The sequence below is a fragment of the Schistocerca serialis genome, chromosome 5, assembly GCF_023864345.2.
Source record: "Schistocerca serialis cubense isolate TAMUIC-IGC-003099 chromosome 5, iqSchSeri2.2, whole genome shotgun sequence".
Classification (NCBI taxonomy): domain Eukaryota; kingdom Metazoa; phylum Arthropoda; class Insecta; order Orthoptera; family Acrididae; genus Schistocerca; species Schistocerca serialis.
The window spans coordinates 510434998-510456081 of record NC_064642.1 but is presented as its reverse complement, the minus strand read 5'-3'; the positions used below and the strand labels follow the sequence as shown (position 1 = coordinate 510456081).

The following is a 21084-nucleotide window of genomic DNA, read 5'->3' as shown; positions in this document are numbered from 1 at the left end:
TAACAGAACTCCACCCTGCCCTTCAATGCGCTCTTACTTGACACCACTGAAGCAGCAAATGACGGTGGCTTGGGGTCAGTGGAATGCACGCTACAGGGCATCTGGCTCGGCGCTATCCTTGAAGTGACCTATTTTTAACAGTTCGTTGTGTCACTGTGGTGCCAACTGCTGCTCAAATTGCTGCTGCAGTTGCAGTACGATGCACCAGGGCCTTACGCCTAACACGAAGGCCTTCCCTCTCGGTAGTGCCACATAGCTGTCCAGAGCCCGGTCTTCTTGCTACAGAACATGCTCGTGACCACCGCTGCCAGAAATCACGTACAGTGGTTACAGTCTTTCTGCAGTATCTCAGAAGGATCATCCAGCTTCTTGTAGCCCTTCTACATGACTTCATTCAGACTCAGTTAGATACTAATAATGGCGTCTATGTAGCCTTAGAGGCATTCTTGACTAACATCAACTCACCACGTTCAATTTCAAAGGTACCTAACGTTAACAACTGTTACACCGTGTATTGAAAGCAAACCTTAGTTGCATCCTCATAGCGGCGCTACCAGCACCGCTCTTAACGCGACTGGGCATCATGTTTCAGATGTAGAACACTCCTGCCAACCTCCGTTTATGTCGAAAAGTTTCTTTGTGTTGTGATTTTTTTCCGTCAGTGTATAGAATACCTGTGGGGCACGACCTCCTGAAAAACATGAATGTTTAAAGGTGATAGAACACATTGAAATTAATTGTAACGTAAAAATGACAATGGAGCCAGAGTTTGAAGTATCATCTTCTGCTGTTACACAAAATATCTATATTTCCGTATTTCTGAATAATTTTCGAATGACGACCGGAAGTCCTACCGTGACATTTCTAGAATTGAACAGTTCAAGTTTTAGCTTGAGGAACTTTTTAAGTGGTAGTACTTACGCTTCATATTTTACTCAACATACGTAGTGAAAGTGAAAAACTTTAGACTGCCGTGGCTATTTTTGGTTCGTAGCAATTTTAATTGCATGTCATGGCTGTTCTATAGCTGAAGCAGGGTTCTTTCTTTCGGTCCTGTGTCTTTGTTCAATCAGAACTTTTCTTCAGTCTCTAACGACATGATTCTTGGCGGGACGTTAAAACCTAATCATCCTTTATTCTTTTCGGTGTTTGATACAGTAATGTTATGTAACACTGTTGTAATGTTATGTAACACCGTTGTCTACGATCTCACATCAGTAACTAGGAAAATTAAGCTCGCAGATCCAATTGGTGCTATTCGATAGCAATTTTATGTGCTATTTCTAGCTTTCAACTCTCCTCTAATACCTTTCCGTAATAACACGAACAACCTACATTTCACATGTCATAATCACAAACATCGATGTGGTAAGGATATAGACTAATACCCTTCATTGGCACTTCAGAGGAAAACAACACGGTAGCACCTCAAGGATGAAGCAAACAAAGCAGTGTCAGACTGCCGCTCGTCAGACAGAACGAAGTACAGAATAAAGAGCACTAGGACAGTATGAGTCTACTGTAGCAACTCACCGAAATTCATTGTTCATCATCTTTTATCTCCTTTCAGAAAATTCTGTTCAGATATAATGGAGCCTGAGTTTTAAGCATCATCTTCTGCTGTTATACAAAATATCTGTATCTCCGTATTTCTGAATAATTTTCGAATGACAACCCGAAGTCCTGTCGTGACATTTCTAGAATTGAACAGTTCGAGTTTTAGCTTGAGGAACTTTTTACGTGGTAGTACTTACGCTCCATATTTTACTCAACATACGTAGTGAAAGTGAAAAAGATTTTTGAATGAAAAGAATTTGAGATTGCATGCCGAAATGATACCAACAAAGCTTTCTAAGTACGTTTCTTGTAACATATGACGTAGATAGAAGATAGGGGGTTGCAAGATAGACCACGAAAGCTGTTCCTTTGACAGTTTTTAGAAACAATTCTTTGACGATTGACGGCATACTATCTGCGACTCTGAAACTGCAATGGTCTTCATCAGCTTGAAAAGAATCCCAGTTACAAAAGAAAAGATTGTTCATTCATGAGTATGCGTCAATAGTACAACATCCATATGCAAATGCTGAAGCTTAGCGTTTTTTATATCATTATAAGATTTCTTAATTTGCACTGACAAGTGCACAACTCTTATATAACATACAACCTTTGTGAAGAAAGAGGAGGATGATTTCGATATACTTGTGTCTTTTAATAATGAACACACAGTAACGAATAACACAATTTGCGGTTACGCATGTCTCTCTTCTACATATACTGTAACTTACAGTACTTCTATATTAACCTCCAAGGCGAGATTAACATTTTACAGAATGATGCCAAATCTTACCAAGAACTTTCCTGGAACAATGGCACCATTAGCAAAGACGTTGCCAGAAATTCAACAAGATGTGCTATACGCAAAACGTTACTGTAGACAGATCAGAGTTTTGGCAGTAGGCTACATATTATCCCTGGAAGGCAATCGATTTCTGAAAGCCGTTCGCTGAGTGAAGTTATACATACGTATTTCTACCACTCCTGCCTCCCCGCTATCATGTCACAGTCTGTCCTACGATTAAATTACTCTGCTGAACGGGAAAGTGGAATCTCTATTATAATACAGATTCAGTTTACCGATACTGAGGAACGTCACGTCTTGGATATGAATTAGAAACCAGAAGCCCAAAATGATTCATTTAGTAGCTTAGACAATTGATTCAATTAGAGGGACTTAAGCTGTGTTTACAACTGACTTGCAATTACTCGTAGTTTTAATCGAGTCTGATTAATTATTTATTTCCGACCACTTTTCCCGTTTACACTGTGAGAAACGGGATTTGTGCGGAGAGAGCAATATTCCCTTTGAATACTATTTGTAATAACCGTGCTGGCAAACACCACACCGTAATTTATTACTTATTTGTAGGGGCATTTGATTTCATTTGTGTGGTTTTATTGATGAGCTACACAACACTTCAGGTACAACCTTCGGTGGATGTTATGCACGAGGAAGTGACGTAAATCGTCATACGCATTTAATTCAGAGATTCTATTACGCAGCTCAGAAATTCTCTTTAAGGTGCAGTGAGACCTACCTGGCTGTCAGCAGATTTTGTAATAAAAACATTGAGAGTCTTCAGTATTGATCCTGCACTCTTCGTTTATAAGAAGAGCAGTCATGTGGGGGAGGGAGCCGATGCTGCAGAAGTGCCGTCCTATTCACGTCAGTGGTGCTCGCACTGGGACTGTGAACGGTGGGGAGAAGGAAGGAGCTCAGAAGTGTAACAGTCTACGATTTGGGCCGTTTTTCGTCATGGATTTGGATACTCAAGGAACGACGTCACTGACATGGCAGTACACTACGGACTCCATTCTCAAGTACGACGTGCGTTTCCTGAGTGTCTGCGGTCTTTGGCCACTACAAGGCTCGCGATTGTTTCGCATCTTTACTGTCACCATCATCACGCTATGTTTGGGTCACATTGCCGAAGCCGGCATCAACCTCTGCACTTTACGAGGCGAACTGGAAGACTACACACTGGCGCTGTCCAACGTGTCGGTGATCATCGTCGGCGTGCTCAAGGTGGCGATCTTCCTCCGTGACGAGGGCAGCTTGTGTCAGCTGGTGCGCTGGTTGGATGCGCTGGTCAAGCGACAGACGGAGTACGTGCGGGGCCAGCCGTGTCGCGAAGCGATCTTCAGGGAAGCTCGGCAGCGCGCCAGTCGCATCTCAAAAGGTCTGGACGCGTACAACGTCTCTCTGCTCTTCGTATGGATTCTTGCACCACTGGTTGCGTCCCCAGGCGACAAGAGACTACCCCTCCAGCAACTCCCAATGGCGAACACGACCGCCTTCCCCCTGTACGAGTTGTCCTACGCCTTACAGGCTATCTCTCTGACGTTCATCGCTTTAATCAACGTGCATATGGACTGCTTTTTTACAGTAGTTATGATTCACATAGCAGCTCAGCTAAAAATTATGGCCTCACGCATTGCTGATCTACATCTGACCCGAAATGATGGTGGAAACTCGTCAGAGTCAAAATTGGGAAATAATAGTTTGGTAATGGAAGACCTGTACAAGCAGTTATGCCTCTGCATCCATACACACCAGGATATCACAAGGTACATAACGTCAAGAAGATATCATTCAAACCATTTACATTTAAGGTAATTCATGACAATATGTTCCAGTACCAGGGCTACAGTACGAATTTCTTTTCTTTGCGAGAAAGTCACCTTAGCCAACAGACTATCCGACGACGTCTCCTGAACCCGTTCAAATTCTCGCTGTCTTCGATGACTCCCTCTTACATCCCGAAGTCTTACGTGCATGGAATCTCCCATGTTGGGAGTAGCACCAAACGAGGAAACAGTAGCAGAGGACTTGTCTATTAATCTAGAACCAGGGATACTCCATGTGCACTAATGACAAACGAGAATTGCTTCACATTCCCCACTCATCGAAGAGCACACTGAATGAGGTGACGCAGTGGTAAAATACTGGACTCGCACTTGGAAGGACGGCGCTTCAGTTCTCAATCGGACGACCTGGATTTAGGTTTTCCATGGCTAAACCACTTAACGAAAATGCCGTGATTGTTGCTTCTCCATCTTCCCGTTCCATTCCCAGACTGAAGTTGTGCTCTGTCTGCAATGATATCGCCGTCGAGAGGATGTTGTAAGGTGACACAAGAATTGTACCAGGAATAGGACTTCTCATGCTTACCGCGATCGCTCCTTATAAGCAGTAATTCCAAGTTGAAATTCTGGTCCGCAAGCAAATTTTTCACGTTTAATTCCGATGTATATCACCATGGACACTGCGACAAGTTACTAAATTTACGAAATTCTTATTACAAAACAGTTCTTGCTAGTAATTAATACACCATTCAAATAAAGATCGTTGTATCTACCGAAGTAAGTAACGCACGATTGTGTGATTGCGCAGGATGACGTCCTCGGAGAGGAATAATTTTTTCATAAGCTGTAATGGGTTGTCAAGGACTAAAGTAATGTTCCCCATGATCAGAATTGGTATAGATATTACGGGATCAGTTTCAGTACTTCTCACATTGCCTCAAGCAAATAGAGCACGTCACACTCTTCACTGTGATAGGTCCGACAGATGGGGCAGAGAGTTCGGCTACTCTTTCGTTCTAACTTTGCGGAGCAGACTGCTTGCCAACATCGAATTCACCTTCCTATTATACTCTCACAACTTGGCGTTTGAACGGATTGCGCCAGTCCATAAATCACGTGAAACAGTAATAATAATAGCATCTACCAACAAGGAGCAGTTCCAGTAAGGACTGTGAAGGTGATGAGGTATGACATTATTTAGGTATTAGTTGCTTTGTGAAATTTTGAGAACCTATCGAAAACTTAAATGGAGATACAGGACCATAATTGTAAATGCTATTCTATCTGAATAAGAGTACACAATTTTTAAACCGATAAATCTTAAATAGCGTTCCTGAAAAGGGAATAGCTCATTGACAGCACAATATTATTCCATGCTGAATATGAATGATCTGAGTGTGCAGTGAATCTATATCCTTTTGACATTGGATCAGAGAGATGGGCCAATTGCTTCGTGGCCATACCCACTCCCGATTTAAGCCCATTGGTCTCCTACACACGCGAACGCACAGTCCGTCGTGCATTCGACCTCGGTAGCTGAAGAGGAAAATGTTCTCTGAGGATTGTGCTAGCCTGTCGGACGTTTCACGCTACACTGAATTGTGTGTGTTACGTAGTATGGCGAGGAGCGAGGACAGCATCTACGTCTACATCTACATCATAACTGTGCAATTCGCTCTTAAATTTTTGGCAGAACTACTTTCAGACTATTTCTCGATCGTCTCACTCTCGCGGAGTACGTGTGAAAAATGATTTCCTAAATTTTTCCGTTACTATTGCTATGGTAATTTTCCCCTATGCAGGTCAGAGTAAAAAAAATGATTTTGCTGCCAAGGTGGTGATTAAAATTCCATGAAAAAATCTCGCCGCAGCACATAACTCCAGAAATGAAATGAAATGACCGCATGGCATTGTTGGCCGGGAGCTCCCATTCGGGTTCCGCCGCCAAGTGCAAGTCTTACTTCAGTCGGCGCCACATTGGGTGACTTGGGGCTGATGATGAGGATGAAAACACAACACCCAGTCCCAGAGCGGAGAAAATCTCCAACGCGTCCGGGAATCGAACCCGGGCCCAGTACATGAGAGGCAAACATGTTACCACCCAACTAAGCAGGTAGACATAACTCCAGAGAAAGTTACGAACGCCTCAAGAAAAACTTTGCAAGCTAATTTTTAGTCCCTTATGACCCTTTAGACTAATTCTGATTTTATCATTTCTAGTGTCTCTAGAACTAAATCCATTTATTCGTATTTGATTTGTTGTTTTCCCATTTTTTGAGGCTCTCCTCAACAGTCATTTTGAAAATGTTTTTGATATTTACTCGTATTTCCCGTTCACATCTCGCATGTTCTGAAGGAGAGGTATCACAGAATGCCTCTGCATAAATGATTCACGAATAATTGTATAATGGTATGTGGCACCATTAATGCGAAGAACTATAATAATGAAACTTCCTAGCAGATTAAAAATGTGAGCCGAACCGATACTGGAGCTCAGGACCTTTGCCTTTTGCAGGCAAGTGACCTACCGGGAGAGCACTGGCCCGCAAAAGGCAAAGGTCCCGAGTTCGAGTCTCGGTCCGGCACACATCATTCATCTGACAGGAAGTTTCATATCAGCGCATACTCCACTACAGAGTCAAAATTTCATTCTGGAACTATAATAGCGTTCGAAAGCATGCATTCGAATAACTAAGTAAATCAGTTACCCGGTGTAAATGCGCCAGGTTGATGACTTTCGGAAATTTATCCAGTCCACATTTGACCAGCACACTGATTCCAACGCATACGCAGCATATGCATTCGCTTTCCACTCAGGAAACCTAAGAAATACCACAACATTTTGCTTTTCAAACGTCGACCCATTACACGGCAATGTCGATTGTCTTCAGTTTCCTCTCTTGACAGTGCAAGACGATCTCACGTGTAATTTCTTGTACCCCTATTTCTCATTTTGTTAATGACTTTCTTTCGCTTTCAAATCTCCCTACAAAAGAACACAACAGGTCCTTATATTGCCATACAGTTCCACAACTGAAGTTACTTTTAAGAGGATGACGTCCAAATGTGGTTGAGAAATGTTCAGCACTGTCAAATACAAGAAATGGCATCCTGAGCTGATTCAGTTCTCAGACTGTTACTCGAAGTGACGCAAATTAAGAATTCTAGCCTTCAATTCTTGTAGTCAACGACGACGTAAAGTTAATTAACTTACTGAGAAAGATGTCTTACTGTTTCTTATTGAATCTTTTTGGATATGTGATGCAGAAAGATCAGCCAGAACACTACAGCCTCCCCTTCACCGTGTGAATCAGTACACATGGTCATGTGGAGATCACATAGCATGGCCCAAAGAATATTTAAAATTTGATCAGAGACTTATTAAAGAATATTCGGCCTACTCTGTGACTAGGGAACGGAGAAGGTAGATAATTTAAGTAACTCTGACGAATGTGGCTCTGACGACACACATTTGATCTTAAACAATACTTCCTATTTTATAAATGGGAACACTCAAGCAACATAAATTCTACTGCCAAAAGTCTGACGTGGACGTTCACTCCGAAGAAGGCTGAGAGCGAACGAAAATTAAATAGGCGTTTGAATGGAGAAACAGCTAAAAACACGACTTGCAGTAGTTTCATTTCAGGCTTAACAATTGTTTTACATAAAGTGTATTAAAGTACAAGCACTCACAGATACAATCGACCGACTTTAGTGAACAGTTGTACCAATACGGCAGAGAGGTCCATAAACAATCAAATGTAGAACTAAGATACACATTGTGGAAATATTTTGAGAATTTGAGGACCAGGCTCATAGCTGTGTGTATTTTTTTAGCTTTATATGCTTCAAGCAAGTATTAAGCAATTAACAATCATGCTGTGAGGATCCAGAGGACCGAAACATTTCTGGATTGAAGCAGAAAAGAAGGATCCGACCGCGTTTTTCTCCTAATAGTGACCTATAAATATTTTTTGATTATATTCTTCATGTTTCAAAAAATTTATGTAGCTTAACCCAGAGAAGAGAATCCTTTACAGTCTGGGGTACTAATGTTCGTTAAAGTATTTAATAACTACTCCCTCTTTGTGCACTACCTCTGAAGGGAATTCTGTAACGGTGTATGAAACAATACGTTGATGCACCCACGGAACATGCTAAGAATTTCATAATCTTGTTCCTTGGCAAACTGAATATTTTTTTTCTTTTTTAAGGTTCATCGTTCATTTAGAAAAAGTGATGAATCCCATCGCAATGATGCAACTGGCTCTAGGAGTATTCAACGGCTGCATGCTCATTTTCCCGGCAGCTTATGTAAGTACCACTTGGAAATTCACGTCACCGCTTATTGCAAAATATGATACTCGTAAACTTCGAAGTGTTGTCTAAGATCTAGAAGTGGATAATATTCCCAAAAATATTATACGGCTTTAAACAATCTTGCTGCGACTATTCTCAGCCACAGAAACGAAGAAGGCAGAAGTTATCTCAGGAAATATGTCTACTGCAAGTCTCTAAAGTGAGCTCCTATGGGAACGTTAATCGGGAAATCTCAATATGAATCCCAAGATTTTTTTATTTATTATTTCTCTTAGAAAGCTTAACAATTATTCTGAAGAACAGTGAACAGTAAGTCAGTAATTTAATTGCTAGATTTTACATAACGAATTTACAAGATCGTATTGACATGTAATATTAGCGTTATATGATCTAATAATAAGCAGTTTCCAATAAAAAAGTCAGTGTTCGTTGCAGTAATAACTTAAATGTTCTATATGATTCACAAGGAACTCCTTGAGTGCGAGGTCAAAGATGTTTACGGCATTCGACACCCCACATGTAGTTTACCATGCAACCACAGTACTGGTTGCTAATGGCAACAGGGGACGGGAATGGAAGTATCAAATCGTGAGCACAGCACTACGAAGCGTCGTTGAACTACTTAATCGACGAGTAACTCACAACAGGTGCTACAGGTGTTGATACAAAGCAGGGCAATGACAACAGTGAACAAACCAGACATTCATATATCTACAACAAGATGAGTCAGTCGAAAGTGTTGTGGCGTATACGCGCGACTGTGCAGAAAATGTCCTTGAGGGCCATGATATGTACTTCACAAGTGAAAGTGATTTTGAAACAGTTGTTGAGTCCTGTAGTTCTTCATGTTGTCGGACATGGAGCCGTCTCCAGTGAAACGTGGTAAAGGGCAATCGTTGTCCAAGAAGGGAGCACTAAACATAATTACGTAAATGGAATATCATCCTCAGCACAGTAAAAATATAATAATTTATGAACAGATTTCGAGTAAGTCCGCAGCAATATGACCGTTTAAGGCGTAAGAGAAACTACGAATATTCAAGAGAGGATAAGGCGCACTTGATACAAATAGTGGTGTTTGCGTGTTTCAAGAACGCTCGATACAATTTGCACGATGTTCATGTTAGTGACCTACTAAATTATGCACATCAAATTGAGCACGATGTAGATTTCCGTCATTTCAAGTGAAGCAATGGATGGTTCAGACAGTGCTACAGGATTGGAGGACAAAACATAACGAAATTTCAAGCAAAGCGTCAACTTGATGAGGCATAGCAAACAGCGGAATCGGCCCGAAAATTTATAGATGAGATAAACAAACTTATCCTTTCATTCAGAAAGGAATTTTTTTCAACTCCGACCAGTCGGGATCTGAAGAGGAAATGCGCATGAGAGGAGCTCTGAAAATTAAAGACACCAAGAGAGTTGTATCAAGATCAACTAACATCAATGCCCTAATGCATTCGTACACAATTACGTTGACTGATTGTATGGATCGTAAATTGGATGGAAAGTTATTTACTGTGCTACGAGAAGTTGGAGGTGGTCTGCTCCATAAGATTCTTTCCTGTGTGCGTGATGTGTGATCTTGAAAGGGCAAATGGGGTTAAGAGAACTACAACTATGGTATGAATACTGCTTTTGGTCAATAGCTGGTCAAAATAACTTGATTTTGCTTGATTCCTGGTCTCCTTTAGCGTAAAAGACTGTTATATTGCAATTCATACCAGCTGGAAACACTGGACAAATCCAGCCAATGAATGTTTGTTTTTTCGGAGCCTGGAAAACATATTATCGAACTTTGTGTAGCTAAGTCCTAAAGGATATCCGGCTTGACGATAAGCTCCATGGCAGACTGTTTCAAAAAAATGGTTCAAATGGCTCCAAGCACTATGGGACTTAACATCTGAGGTCTTCAGTCCCCTAAACTTAGAACTACTTAAACCTAAGGACATCACACACATCGATGCCCGAGCCAGAATTCGAACCTGTGACCGTAGCAGCAGCGCAGTTCCGGACTGAAAAGCCTATAACCGCTCGGCTACAGCAGCCGGCCAGACTGTTTCGCATTCGGTTGCATGCCGTGACATTCCATCAGTTCCCATCGCCCCGTTACACCAATATGCTTCTATATGCACTGTTGCATTCTTTAAGAGTGAATACCTAGCTGAACGTCCTGCACGGTTAGTAACTCCCGAGGGGTTCGCCTTCGATCTTGATGGTGCGAATCTTTGTGATCACTGCGGCGCTCCATTTTTCATTCGGCGTTCATGGTGCAAGCTAACGGTTAGATTTGAAGATTTCTTGAATGCCGACAATGTCCATTTTGTGAATTGTAATACACACATCCCACAGAAGATTGATCTCAGCAGCTCCCAGACACTCATTTTCTGTTTGCCCTCCCCAAACACATGGTGAGTCATTAGCAGCTAATATATTTTCTCAGTAGAACGAAACGCAAGGCCAAAGTTGCAAATTTTACTTCTTTGTTCGCTCGATAACTAGTTTCGGGACGACGATTTGAAAATGAGTCTCGGCCGACACAAGTCTTCGAGTGAATAAAAAAAATAAAATTTGCAAGTTTGGACTGGTTCTTCGTTCTACTGATTAACAGAAATTTCTGACCCAAGCTATTCAGCATGCTGAAGGTTCGTAAATATATTTCCTGTCTTAGTCGCTAACATAAAACTTTCAAATGAGCGTTACTAAAGACTGAACTTGTGACTTCGAACTAAAGGGGTTCCTTGTCAGAGACATTATGAAATAAATGGTAAGATCGCTAGTTACCGTGTACCATGGCAGATAAAGCTACGTAGTGGCACGTCACAGTTGTTTAACTGCAAGAAAAAAATTCGCAGTTTAAGGGTTCGCCAAATTTATGTCTGTGGTCGCAGAACAGAGTAAACATGTCGTAGACAAGCATTACCGCACAAAATAATAATTCGACAGTGTCGTAAGTTTAAGTAAATCTTGTAGCGTCGCTTAGAGCATATCGATTATATGGGCAATATAATGCGGTAATGCAATTGAAGCATAAAGAAATCTTTAACGCTCCATATTTCGCCACTTTCGGTTTTGAGAGCGATAGCCGTAATGTCGTCAGTAAAAGAGTGTCATTACATTGATACTAATGTAAACGAAGCCAAGGAATAGGACAGGCTGTTCGTCCCAAAGATGTCGAGTTTGCAATTGATAACTAAGGGAAGATACCTATGTCTTTCAGAAAGTAAGTTACACATATCATCCCACGCTAATACCATAATGGTCCAGTGTCAAAATAGAGTACACGTTCTGTGTTTTCTGCAATCACAATTCTGCCGCGGTATCGATAACAGGTACAGCACAGTGCAGGAGGGAAGTAGCGCGGTAACTGGAAACCTGCTGCAAAGCTGAAGTACGCGGAACAGTACGATTCTTGATGGCAAAACCCTGACTTGCACAAAGATGCCCTATTAAATTCTGGTGGTGTATGGACCAAATGACAGTGGCCACACAGGCGTGGATGATGAATCTTACACCATATGATTTCCATCGTGAAAGACATTGTCCGACGATGAGGGAATTTACACAGCGATTTTCGAATGGCTCCGTGATCAAAGAGCGGATTTCTATCGTCAAGGAGGCGAACCATTGGAATAAATCTGCAGCCATTGTTTACCGAAACTTGGTTACAGTGTGGAAAAACTGTGTCACGTATCTGTGTGGCATTGAAGTGTAGTGTAGCTTTCAATAGAAGTTATTTGCCCTACCACAATAATTGTAACTTACTTTTTGAAGTCTCCTCGTAAATACCAATGAAACGTTAGGAATGCGACTTCCCTAGGCAAATGAACTTTAGATGTACAAATCGGTATGAAAACTGCAAAGATTTTCGCAGCAGAGTCGGTTGACATTAAAGTTTTCTGAATACGGTATTGCGTCATAATGTAAAAACTATACTGGAGAAACCAACGTTTCGGCCAATGTTACAGTGACCTCCTTCCAGGTCTTCAGGCGATACCATATTCAGAAAACATTTGCATAGGCATAAGTCACGAAGATGGGCAGATAGATGAATTTCCCCTGAATTTGTCCCAAATTCTGCGTAATTTAGACTCAGATACGTGACGCACCCACGCAGATAGCTACAAGAAAAACCACTACATGTACTTATCACAAATTTGATTGAAACCATTTGCGTGGACGTAAGCTAGAAGATGTTAGCACGATCACACTCAAGAAGATCCAGCGAAAGCGTGAGGAATATTGCTTAAATTTGAAGTCAAGATGATTAAATCTTAAAGTCCCGTCGACGACAATGTCATGAAAATCGAAGTTCTAGCTTAGGTAAGAGAAGTGGAGAGAAGGAAATCGGCTGTCTCCTTTTGAAAGGAACTTTTATGGCACTCGCCTTAATCGATTTAAGCAAATAACGAAAATTTTTAATTTGGTTGGTGAGCCGGTTATTGAAAGATCAGTCCTCCAGAATACGAATCCATTGACTTCACCAGCTATCCACATCGGTCAGTCTGTCAGTCAAAGATAGAGCCAACTCTTCAAGTAACTTTGGTCACTTTCAAGGGCAAATACGTACTGTTATCTTTACGAAGGAACGGAATATTCAACAAAAATACAGGTATAAAACAATACCTTGAACAATAAAGTCAGTTGTGCCATTCAGTTCAAGCCTCATTCGAAGTGGTTATCAGACAACATATTCATAGGTTCGATTCTCAGTTCTCAGCCAGGCTTAGGGCTTTTCCTCATGCTAACATCTTCTTTCACCAGAAAAACGACTACTCAAAAATGTTGTACAAAAATCTTTGGCATAAAGTGCATTTCCGTGTTCATAAATGAGTACACGCGTAGCATGCGTGAAGTATCAGCAGAACTGCCAAGTATGTGAGATGTGATCATAAGTTTATCAAGCGACAACCGAGAAACTTGGTCATCTTGTTAGTTCTCGTCTGGTTATTCTCACATCTTTTCAACGATGGTTGTCTTGGTGGAGACCTTGCTTGTAGAAGTCTGTAGTTTAGCTATTCAGGGAACGTTCCACCTCGAAAATCATCAGGTATTTTTCCTGAAAATGGTTCAAATGGCTCTGAGCACTATGGGACTTACCATCTTAGGTCATCAGTCCCCTAGAACTTAGAACTACTTAAACCTATCTAACCTAAGCACATCACACACATCCATGCCCGAGGCAGGATTCGAACCTGCGACCGTAGCAGTCACGTGGTTCCGGACAGAAGCGCCTAGAACCGCACGGCCACCGCGGCCGGCAAAATGCTGGCAAGCCTTTGTATCTTCATCCAAAGAAACTGGAAGAAGTCACAGACTGACACGCCAGGAGAATACGAGAGATGAGACGGAATTAGATAGCCCAAAGAGACAGCATGTATGATGGTGGATGGTGTCCTGTTCAGAATGAGAACGGGCGTTGTAGTGCTCAAAGCTTCCAGCAGCGCTTGACGGCCTCCCAAATCGTTTCGGGACTGATACAGCTTCATTTCCGCCGTTGCCTTGATTTGTCGGGGTGTGAGCCTCCGCGGAACCCCGCAGGCTACAACATTTCGCATTTTCAAACTGACGTGCAAGATGTTGGAATCTGATCCATGACTGACCTTTTTTCTCAGAAGTGATCCACTGGTCTTCGAGCACCAGAACCTCCGCTTCTTTTACGATTCCCAGTTATTGAGAGATAGATGGTCTGCTACTTCGTTCTTCATCATTCAGAGATGTTTGAGCAGAGTATAGGCGTCTTCACCACCTGATCACCGTATCGTATGATGCTGCATTGTTATTGTGCAGCAAGACCGCTACGGTCGCAGGTTCGAATCCTGCCTCGGGCATGGATGTTTGTGATGTCCTTAGGTTAGTTAGGTTTAACTAGTTCTAAGTTCTAGGGGACTAATGACCTCAGCAGTTGAGTCCCATAGTGCTCAGAGCCATTTTTTTGTTATTGTGCACTCCCACCACATCAGCGTGGATTTCTGAAGCGTTGTTCTTCAAATGCTGAAAAATAAATTGCTGTACGATACTGCTCTTTATTAGTGAGCTGCTTTAGCCCACCTAGCCGCGTGCTACGGTATTGTGGCACAACTATTTTAATGTGTACGTACTTGCAGACAAACTAAATATTAATTACGTAATTTCATTTTTTCCCGTTGATAATCAATGATTTATGACTAAACGTCGTAGTTAATTTAAAAAGTATTGTTTTATACGCATACCGATTTCCACTTTCAATTTTCATATTTTTAGCTATCTGTATCCTTTTTGCGCGTTCTGAAGGTTGTTGACAGAATGACATACGAAGAAATAGTGATGGAAACGTGATTTGTTGACAGAGCGCTGAAAGTGGATCTCTGCTGAAGATTTTGGTGAGCGCGCCTGCAGTCAGCACGCAGTTGCTGCTCTACTGCCTCGGGGCTCACAGCGTGCGGCAACAGGTGAGGCCAATCATTTGCGTTTCATCCTCTCTTTCGAGGTTCAAACAATTTAAATGTACGAGAGCCGGTGCCACTAAAATAAGAGGTGAAAGTCAGTGTTGAAGATGAACTAGAACAGAATGCCTATGCAAAGTTTCCCATACCTGTCGCTATTTGGCGCTGCAGTCACCGAAACATCCAATATGACGGTGGCAGGAAATTCCCAAAATGCAAGATGTTGGTGGCAGGAAATTAAAAAGTTTAAGATTTTGGATTCCTTACTGCAACAAATTGCTTCATTACTAACTGAACCTGAGAATGTTGTCTAATATAAGCAGCTGTTTCTTACTTTACAAGTGTTATGAATGGTAAAATGCCGCTTTAAAAGAATAACAGTGCAAATCATATTACTTCGTGTTATTGAGTAATTTAGTTTAACACACTTCCTAACAATGCCTAGGCTCAACACGCTTGTATTAACAGTTAAGCTTATTCCACTTTTATATTGAAGTTTCCACTGCTACATTGCATTTCCCAATTAATCTAAAACGTTCTCACCGTTCAGGGAAGCCTCATAATAAGCGTTCCAGTAGTAATACGAGTTTGTTATCCCAACAGAAGTTACTGATCAACAACGACGACGCTGTTTCGTTCACAGTTTTCGTAAGTAATTACACGCCGCTTTCCGCAAATAAAACTAATCATTAATTAATTTTATCCTACTAACTGACGTAATACTTTCAAACTCTTTATCATCACTTATCAAACTCGTCATACAATTTATGCACTACATCCCACACATTCAAACACTGAAAATTACAAGTTGTTTGCATTTTGTTTATACATGCAGTAAGTAGAGATAGAATATACACAGAAATTAAATGGGTTATTTATCTAGACCAAACAACAATAAAATTTTAAAATTCCCCTTACAGATGTACTTAACCTGTATCTGTGAAAGCAGTGTGATTAAATCCATTTACCATATTCCTGATTGAAAGCATCAGACTTTCCTATGTGCAAGGTCATTCTTCACTACTGTAAAGGCGTATTCATACAAATCTTCAGATGTTATGAGCACAGACTGAGCGAAAAATGATGTTATTATGAAATCATCTGCTCTTAAACAACAAGAAACATTGCATATTACTCAGTTCACCATCATTAAAAAATTTTAATAATATTGCACTGATGTATGTTCTTTACTTCCTTCAAATGCATGTTTAAAATTCATGGAAGTGTGTTCTGTCTTTGCAACTAAATGAAAGGCAGTTTGTTTTCTGCCATACGCGTTTCATTTCTTTTATTTGTGAAGCATCTTCTGTGGCCTGTAATACATTCCATAGTATTTAACAAAAATTTTACTATGTTAAGTTTTCCCTCGTTATTGTATTGTTTTATCAGCCTAGAAACAACTTTTGCAGCACAGTTTCGTGAGGTTAAATTATCTTTTGGTGTTACTTACGATTTCTGATTATGTCAATCCACGTGCGTCGTTCTAGAGGTGTGCTTAGTTGGTCTGCATACTCCAGCTGGCCGATTTTCGGCGTTTTATCGACCACATTTATTTTAACATTTCGTTTCCACTTTCCATTGTGTACTGAATGTGTGCGTTTATAGTAAGTAGTGTTGCCAACTGTCATTGTGTGTTTATCATTTGTCTTTTGTGCCTGTTGTTGTGCTAATGTGTAGCATGATATTTGTTCATTTGTCACGTATGTGCGAGTGCTGTTACGTGTGGGTGAGTGTCATCTGAGTGTGTGTGTTATTCTTTGTGTGGTGGTGTGACGGAGTAGATATTTCGTGTGTGTGTGTGTGTGTGTGTGTGTGTGTGTGAGAGAGAGAGAGAGAGAGAGAGAGAGAGAGAGAGAGAGAGAGGGACAAGAGTCGAGAGATATTAAATTATTATTTTATCTGTTTATGTTGTATGTTTTAGTGGCTAACATGATAAACAAGTGATGGTTTATAATGACTTGGTCAGCAATTACTTTCTTGTTCATTGCCAGGGCTCATTGTATTCCTGTAATGTTAGGAGTTTTTTGTTGTAATCGTTCACGCCAACAAACAACTTTTATGTTCTGTTCCAGATTAGATGCTTCATGCTCAAGTTTTATCAAGTGTTAAGTGAAGGTAGAATGGATATTTTGATACTTCCATCTTCATGTATGTTCCTTATACCTAGTTTTGAAATTTCTTCCAGTCATTGAAAGATACTATGATTTGCGTTTTTGAACCTCCAACTTGTAATACCTACTCCATCAACTTTATTTGGTTTTCGGTTGCTGTTTGTAAATATGACCGGAGCGTGTTTCTTGTTCTGTAAACGGTCTGTAATCCTAGTTTACTAGCATATTTGCTACACTGAGTGTTAATTTGTGTTTCTATTTCACACTGTACCATTTCTTTCTCTTAGTCATGTTATGAGTGTTATTGTTTTGTGTTTGTGTGTGCACAGTAGTGGTTGTATTGTTTGGGGGATTTTTCTTTAGACTGAGGATAAACACACTATAACAATTGGCAACACTACACATGGTAAACATACACATTCAATACACCTGGGAAGATACCCAGTTAGAACACAGCCCTAACGTCATCTTTTATCGAACCCTAACTTACAAAACCCAATGCTTTAACACCAAAAGAAAGGCATCAGCAAGAAACAACATCCACCGGAAACGAGCTGGTACAATTTAAGGGTCACAGCCTCGTGTTCTGAGAATGTATGCGTTACACCTCAATTACTCTGCACGATAATTTGCCTGTCCTATCTGGTACAGTTCCAGTTATGGCAGATAGGTAAGACTTCGCCTTAAGCGAGACTTGCAGATTCATTGCAGGCTGAATGAGATCAACTCCATTCCAAAAGATCTAATGTGTAGCAGTAGCCCATCCCCGGACATCAGAGAGGTCCATCGCCTTTATGGGTCCTCTCCAGGCACTTCCCAATTGAAGTCAAGATGTAGTTTCCTCCATACTACGGAAAACATTACGGAACAACCTTCAACATTCAGACTAAATTCTTGGCGTAACAGAGACCGCAAACTAGAATTAATGGCACCATGTGATAACTTTCTTCCCCGTCATGAAGAAAGCTGGATGACGTGGAAAACGTACGTTAGGCTACGATGTGGAGTCGGCAGATGTAAAACCAACATTCTTATGACTCCACCCTGTGCGGATATAGACGATAGCGCACGAGACTGCTGAGCTTTTGGCTCAGATTCGATCCTTCCTACCGTCCCAAGCGCACTTCTTGTATTGCTCTCTTGCGCCCTTTTAGGAAACCAAACGAACCTTCAAATCCACTTTCTGCATCGTTCTCTTGCTCCGTTTTAGAAAACCAAACGTTCGGCCACACCCTCAATTGAATGGGCCCCTTGAATTTACACGCGTAACGGTTTGATTAGCCAATGTCAATGCTAATTAACTTGGAAAACGACACATTATAACAGTCTTTTTCTTTATAATTATTTCTCAGCAAATGCTACCATGCAAGACACTAACAAGCTTTTCGGACTCATTTAGACAAGATCTCTGAATGTAATTCACTTATTCAACAAAAATTGTGGCACAGACCTATCATAGTTTTACGTAGATTCCCACTATAGCAAGAGAATGAACGAATTGCGATTATATTTCCATCGCTGTCACAAAAATTTAATTAATAATATAAAGGTTTTCTGTTGAAACTGACTGCGAGAAATAAAATTCTGTATTGTTCTATGAAATTGTACGGTTTGTCTCTCTATATAGCAGTCGTTGTAACTAAACTAGCAGGGCATTTAAACAATAAGACAAATTGTTTCTCCCATATACATTCCTTCTGTCTAGACTACAATGTGTTACGTTTTCTTTCTTGCAATCAGTTTTAACAAAAAGAAAATAGGCAAGTGGTGTCTCATTGGTTTATGATTAGAGTATGCCTACGGAATCTGAATCGTCCGAAGCTTTGAAATCCTACCTGTTTACCGAATGAAACTGAAACTACGGGAAATACCCTAATTCAGCAGCTGGAGAGCTCTCTCTCATATCCTGTACACCAGATGTTGCTAACGATTTACCCATTCATTTTAAGCGATTTGGGTTCCCAATCATGTTTTGTTGCCAATATTAATAAACAAGGTCAGATAAAGGGGGAAAGAGGAGATGAGCCAGGTGGGGGGGGGGGGCGAGGGGGGAGGATTTGGACACAGAAATTCGGAAGGAGGAGATCGACAACAAGAGAGGGAGAGAGAGAGAGAGAGAGAGAGAGAGAGAGAGAGAGAGAGAGAGAGAGAAGGGAGAAGGTGATGGGCGCAGATAGGAGGCAGAGGTGACGGACAGTGAGACGGAGGGGGGGGAGGGGGGAGGGTGGGAGGACATTGGGACGTATATCCAGTTCCAATACAGATTTAGCAATTGCGATATATTGCCGGATTCACTAGTACGCAATAATGTCTCTCGTAATCGTCCAGTTTCAGGTGGTAGTGACCTAAAGGTAAGGTATTCCCATTATATTAAAAAACTAGAAACCCGCCTCGATTGCGAAAAAAGCACCTAGTGTTAACCTAGGTTTCGGCGTAGATAACTACACCTTCTTCAGAACAATAAAACCCATGGGTGTGAAAGTTTTCGACCATTTGTAGATGCAGTTTATGGCGGGTCATGGCCCATCGAACATAGGCCGATGTGAAGTGGAGCGTACACCATTAAGTTAAGTAGTGGTTTTGACTTTGTACATATGTACTGTTTGTGTTTTCCTTTTTTCGTTCATAAATGTATAGCCATGGTGTTCTTTTGATCATTGACAAAGGTCTTCTTAGGCACTTGTGGGTTTTATTGTTCTGAAGGTGGTGTAGTTATCTACGCCGAAACCTAGGTTAACACTAGGTGCTTTTTTCGCAATCGAGGCGGGTTTCTAGTTTTTTAATATATTAACCAACGATTGCTGACGCGGTGCGATGTTGAAGGTTCTTATATTCCTATTATCTAGAAATAAGGAAGTAAAAGCAGGCCACCATGCTGTAAAGATAAAATAAAGAACAAAGGGATAACATTCTAGGAGCTGAAGTATGACTCGTCAGAAGACTGAGGAAAGCTAGAAAATCTTAAAAAGGGAAATGTTAAGGCTCAATCTAGATATAGTGGGAGGCAGAAAAGTGAAATTGAAGGAAGACGGGGATTTCTGGTCAGACGAATATAAGATAATATCAACAACAGCAGAAAATGATATAACTTGTGTAGGATTCATTATGTATAGGAACGTAGGACACAGACGAGCTACATTGAATAGTTCAGTGATAGAGTGGTTCTCATCAGATGCGACAGCAAAGCAACATCTACAGCGATGGTTTAGGTATACCTGCGCTCGTCGCAAACAGAAGATGAAGAGATAGAGAAAGGATATGAGGATACTGAAAAGTAATTCATTATGTAAAGGGAACTGAAAATCTAATAATCTTGGTGAATTGGAACGCGGTTCCTGGTGAAGAAACAGAAGAAAGGGTCGCAGGAGAATATGGGCTTGGCAGTAGGAATGAGAAAGGAGGAAGACTAATTGAGTTCTACAATTAATTTCCCGATGGTAATAGCTAATACTCTGTTCAGTAATCACAAGGGAAGAAGGTGTACTTGGAAAAGACTCAGAGACAAGGAAAGATTCCAGATGTACTACATGATGGTCAGGCAGAGATTCCGAAAGCAGTATTGATTTTTAAGGCGTACCCAGATGAAGATGAAGACTCAGATCACAAATTAGTAATGTTGAAGCGTGGTCTGAAGTTTAAGTGAATCGCTCAGAAGAAATAGTGTAGAAGGAAGTGGGCACTGAAGTACTGAGGAAGCCTGAGGCCAATTGGAAGATTCCAAAAGATGTAGGTCTGTGACAATAACACAGTGAGCAGTTCAGCTGAAGGGGACTAGACATCTCTAAAAAGATATCACAGATTTGGAAAAACAAAGATAAATACTACGAAGGTAACTGTAAAGAAACCTTGGATAATTGAAGAAATACGTTAGAAGTGTCCTTGGCAAAAATCTCGTAAAGTTCTTGGCCGTTTTTCTCATTCTTTTTCAGAGTGATATCATAAATGTACAACAGACATAGGCTATCTAATCTTCTAATACACAGGGTGTTACAAAAAGGTACGGCCAAACTTTCAGGAAACATTCCTCACACACAAATAAAGAAAAGATGTTATGTGGACATGTGTCCGGAAACGCT

General features: G+C 41.0%; 1 protein-coding gene across 1 annotated transcript in view; it reads left to right on the top strand.

The window, feature by feature from the left end:
• The first annotated feature begins 3181 nt into the window (after positions 1-3181).
• Positions 3182-21084, top strand: part of LOC126482036 (odorant receptor 43a-like) — a 53580-nt gene continuing 35677 nt past the window's right edge. Inside the window, exons 1-3 of the mRNA XM_050106009.1 lie at positions 3182-4128; positions 8364-8463; positions 14802-14903. Of these exons, the coding sequence (XP_049961966.1) occupies positions 3182-4128; positions 8364-8463; positions 14802-14903 (1149 nt within the window). The remainder of the gene's footprint in view (positions 4129-8363; positions 8464-14801; positions 14904-21084) is intronic.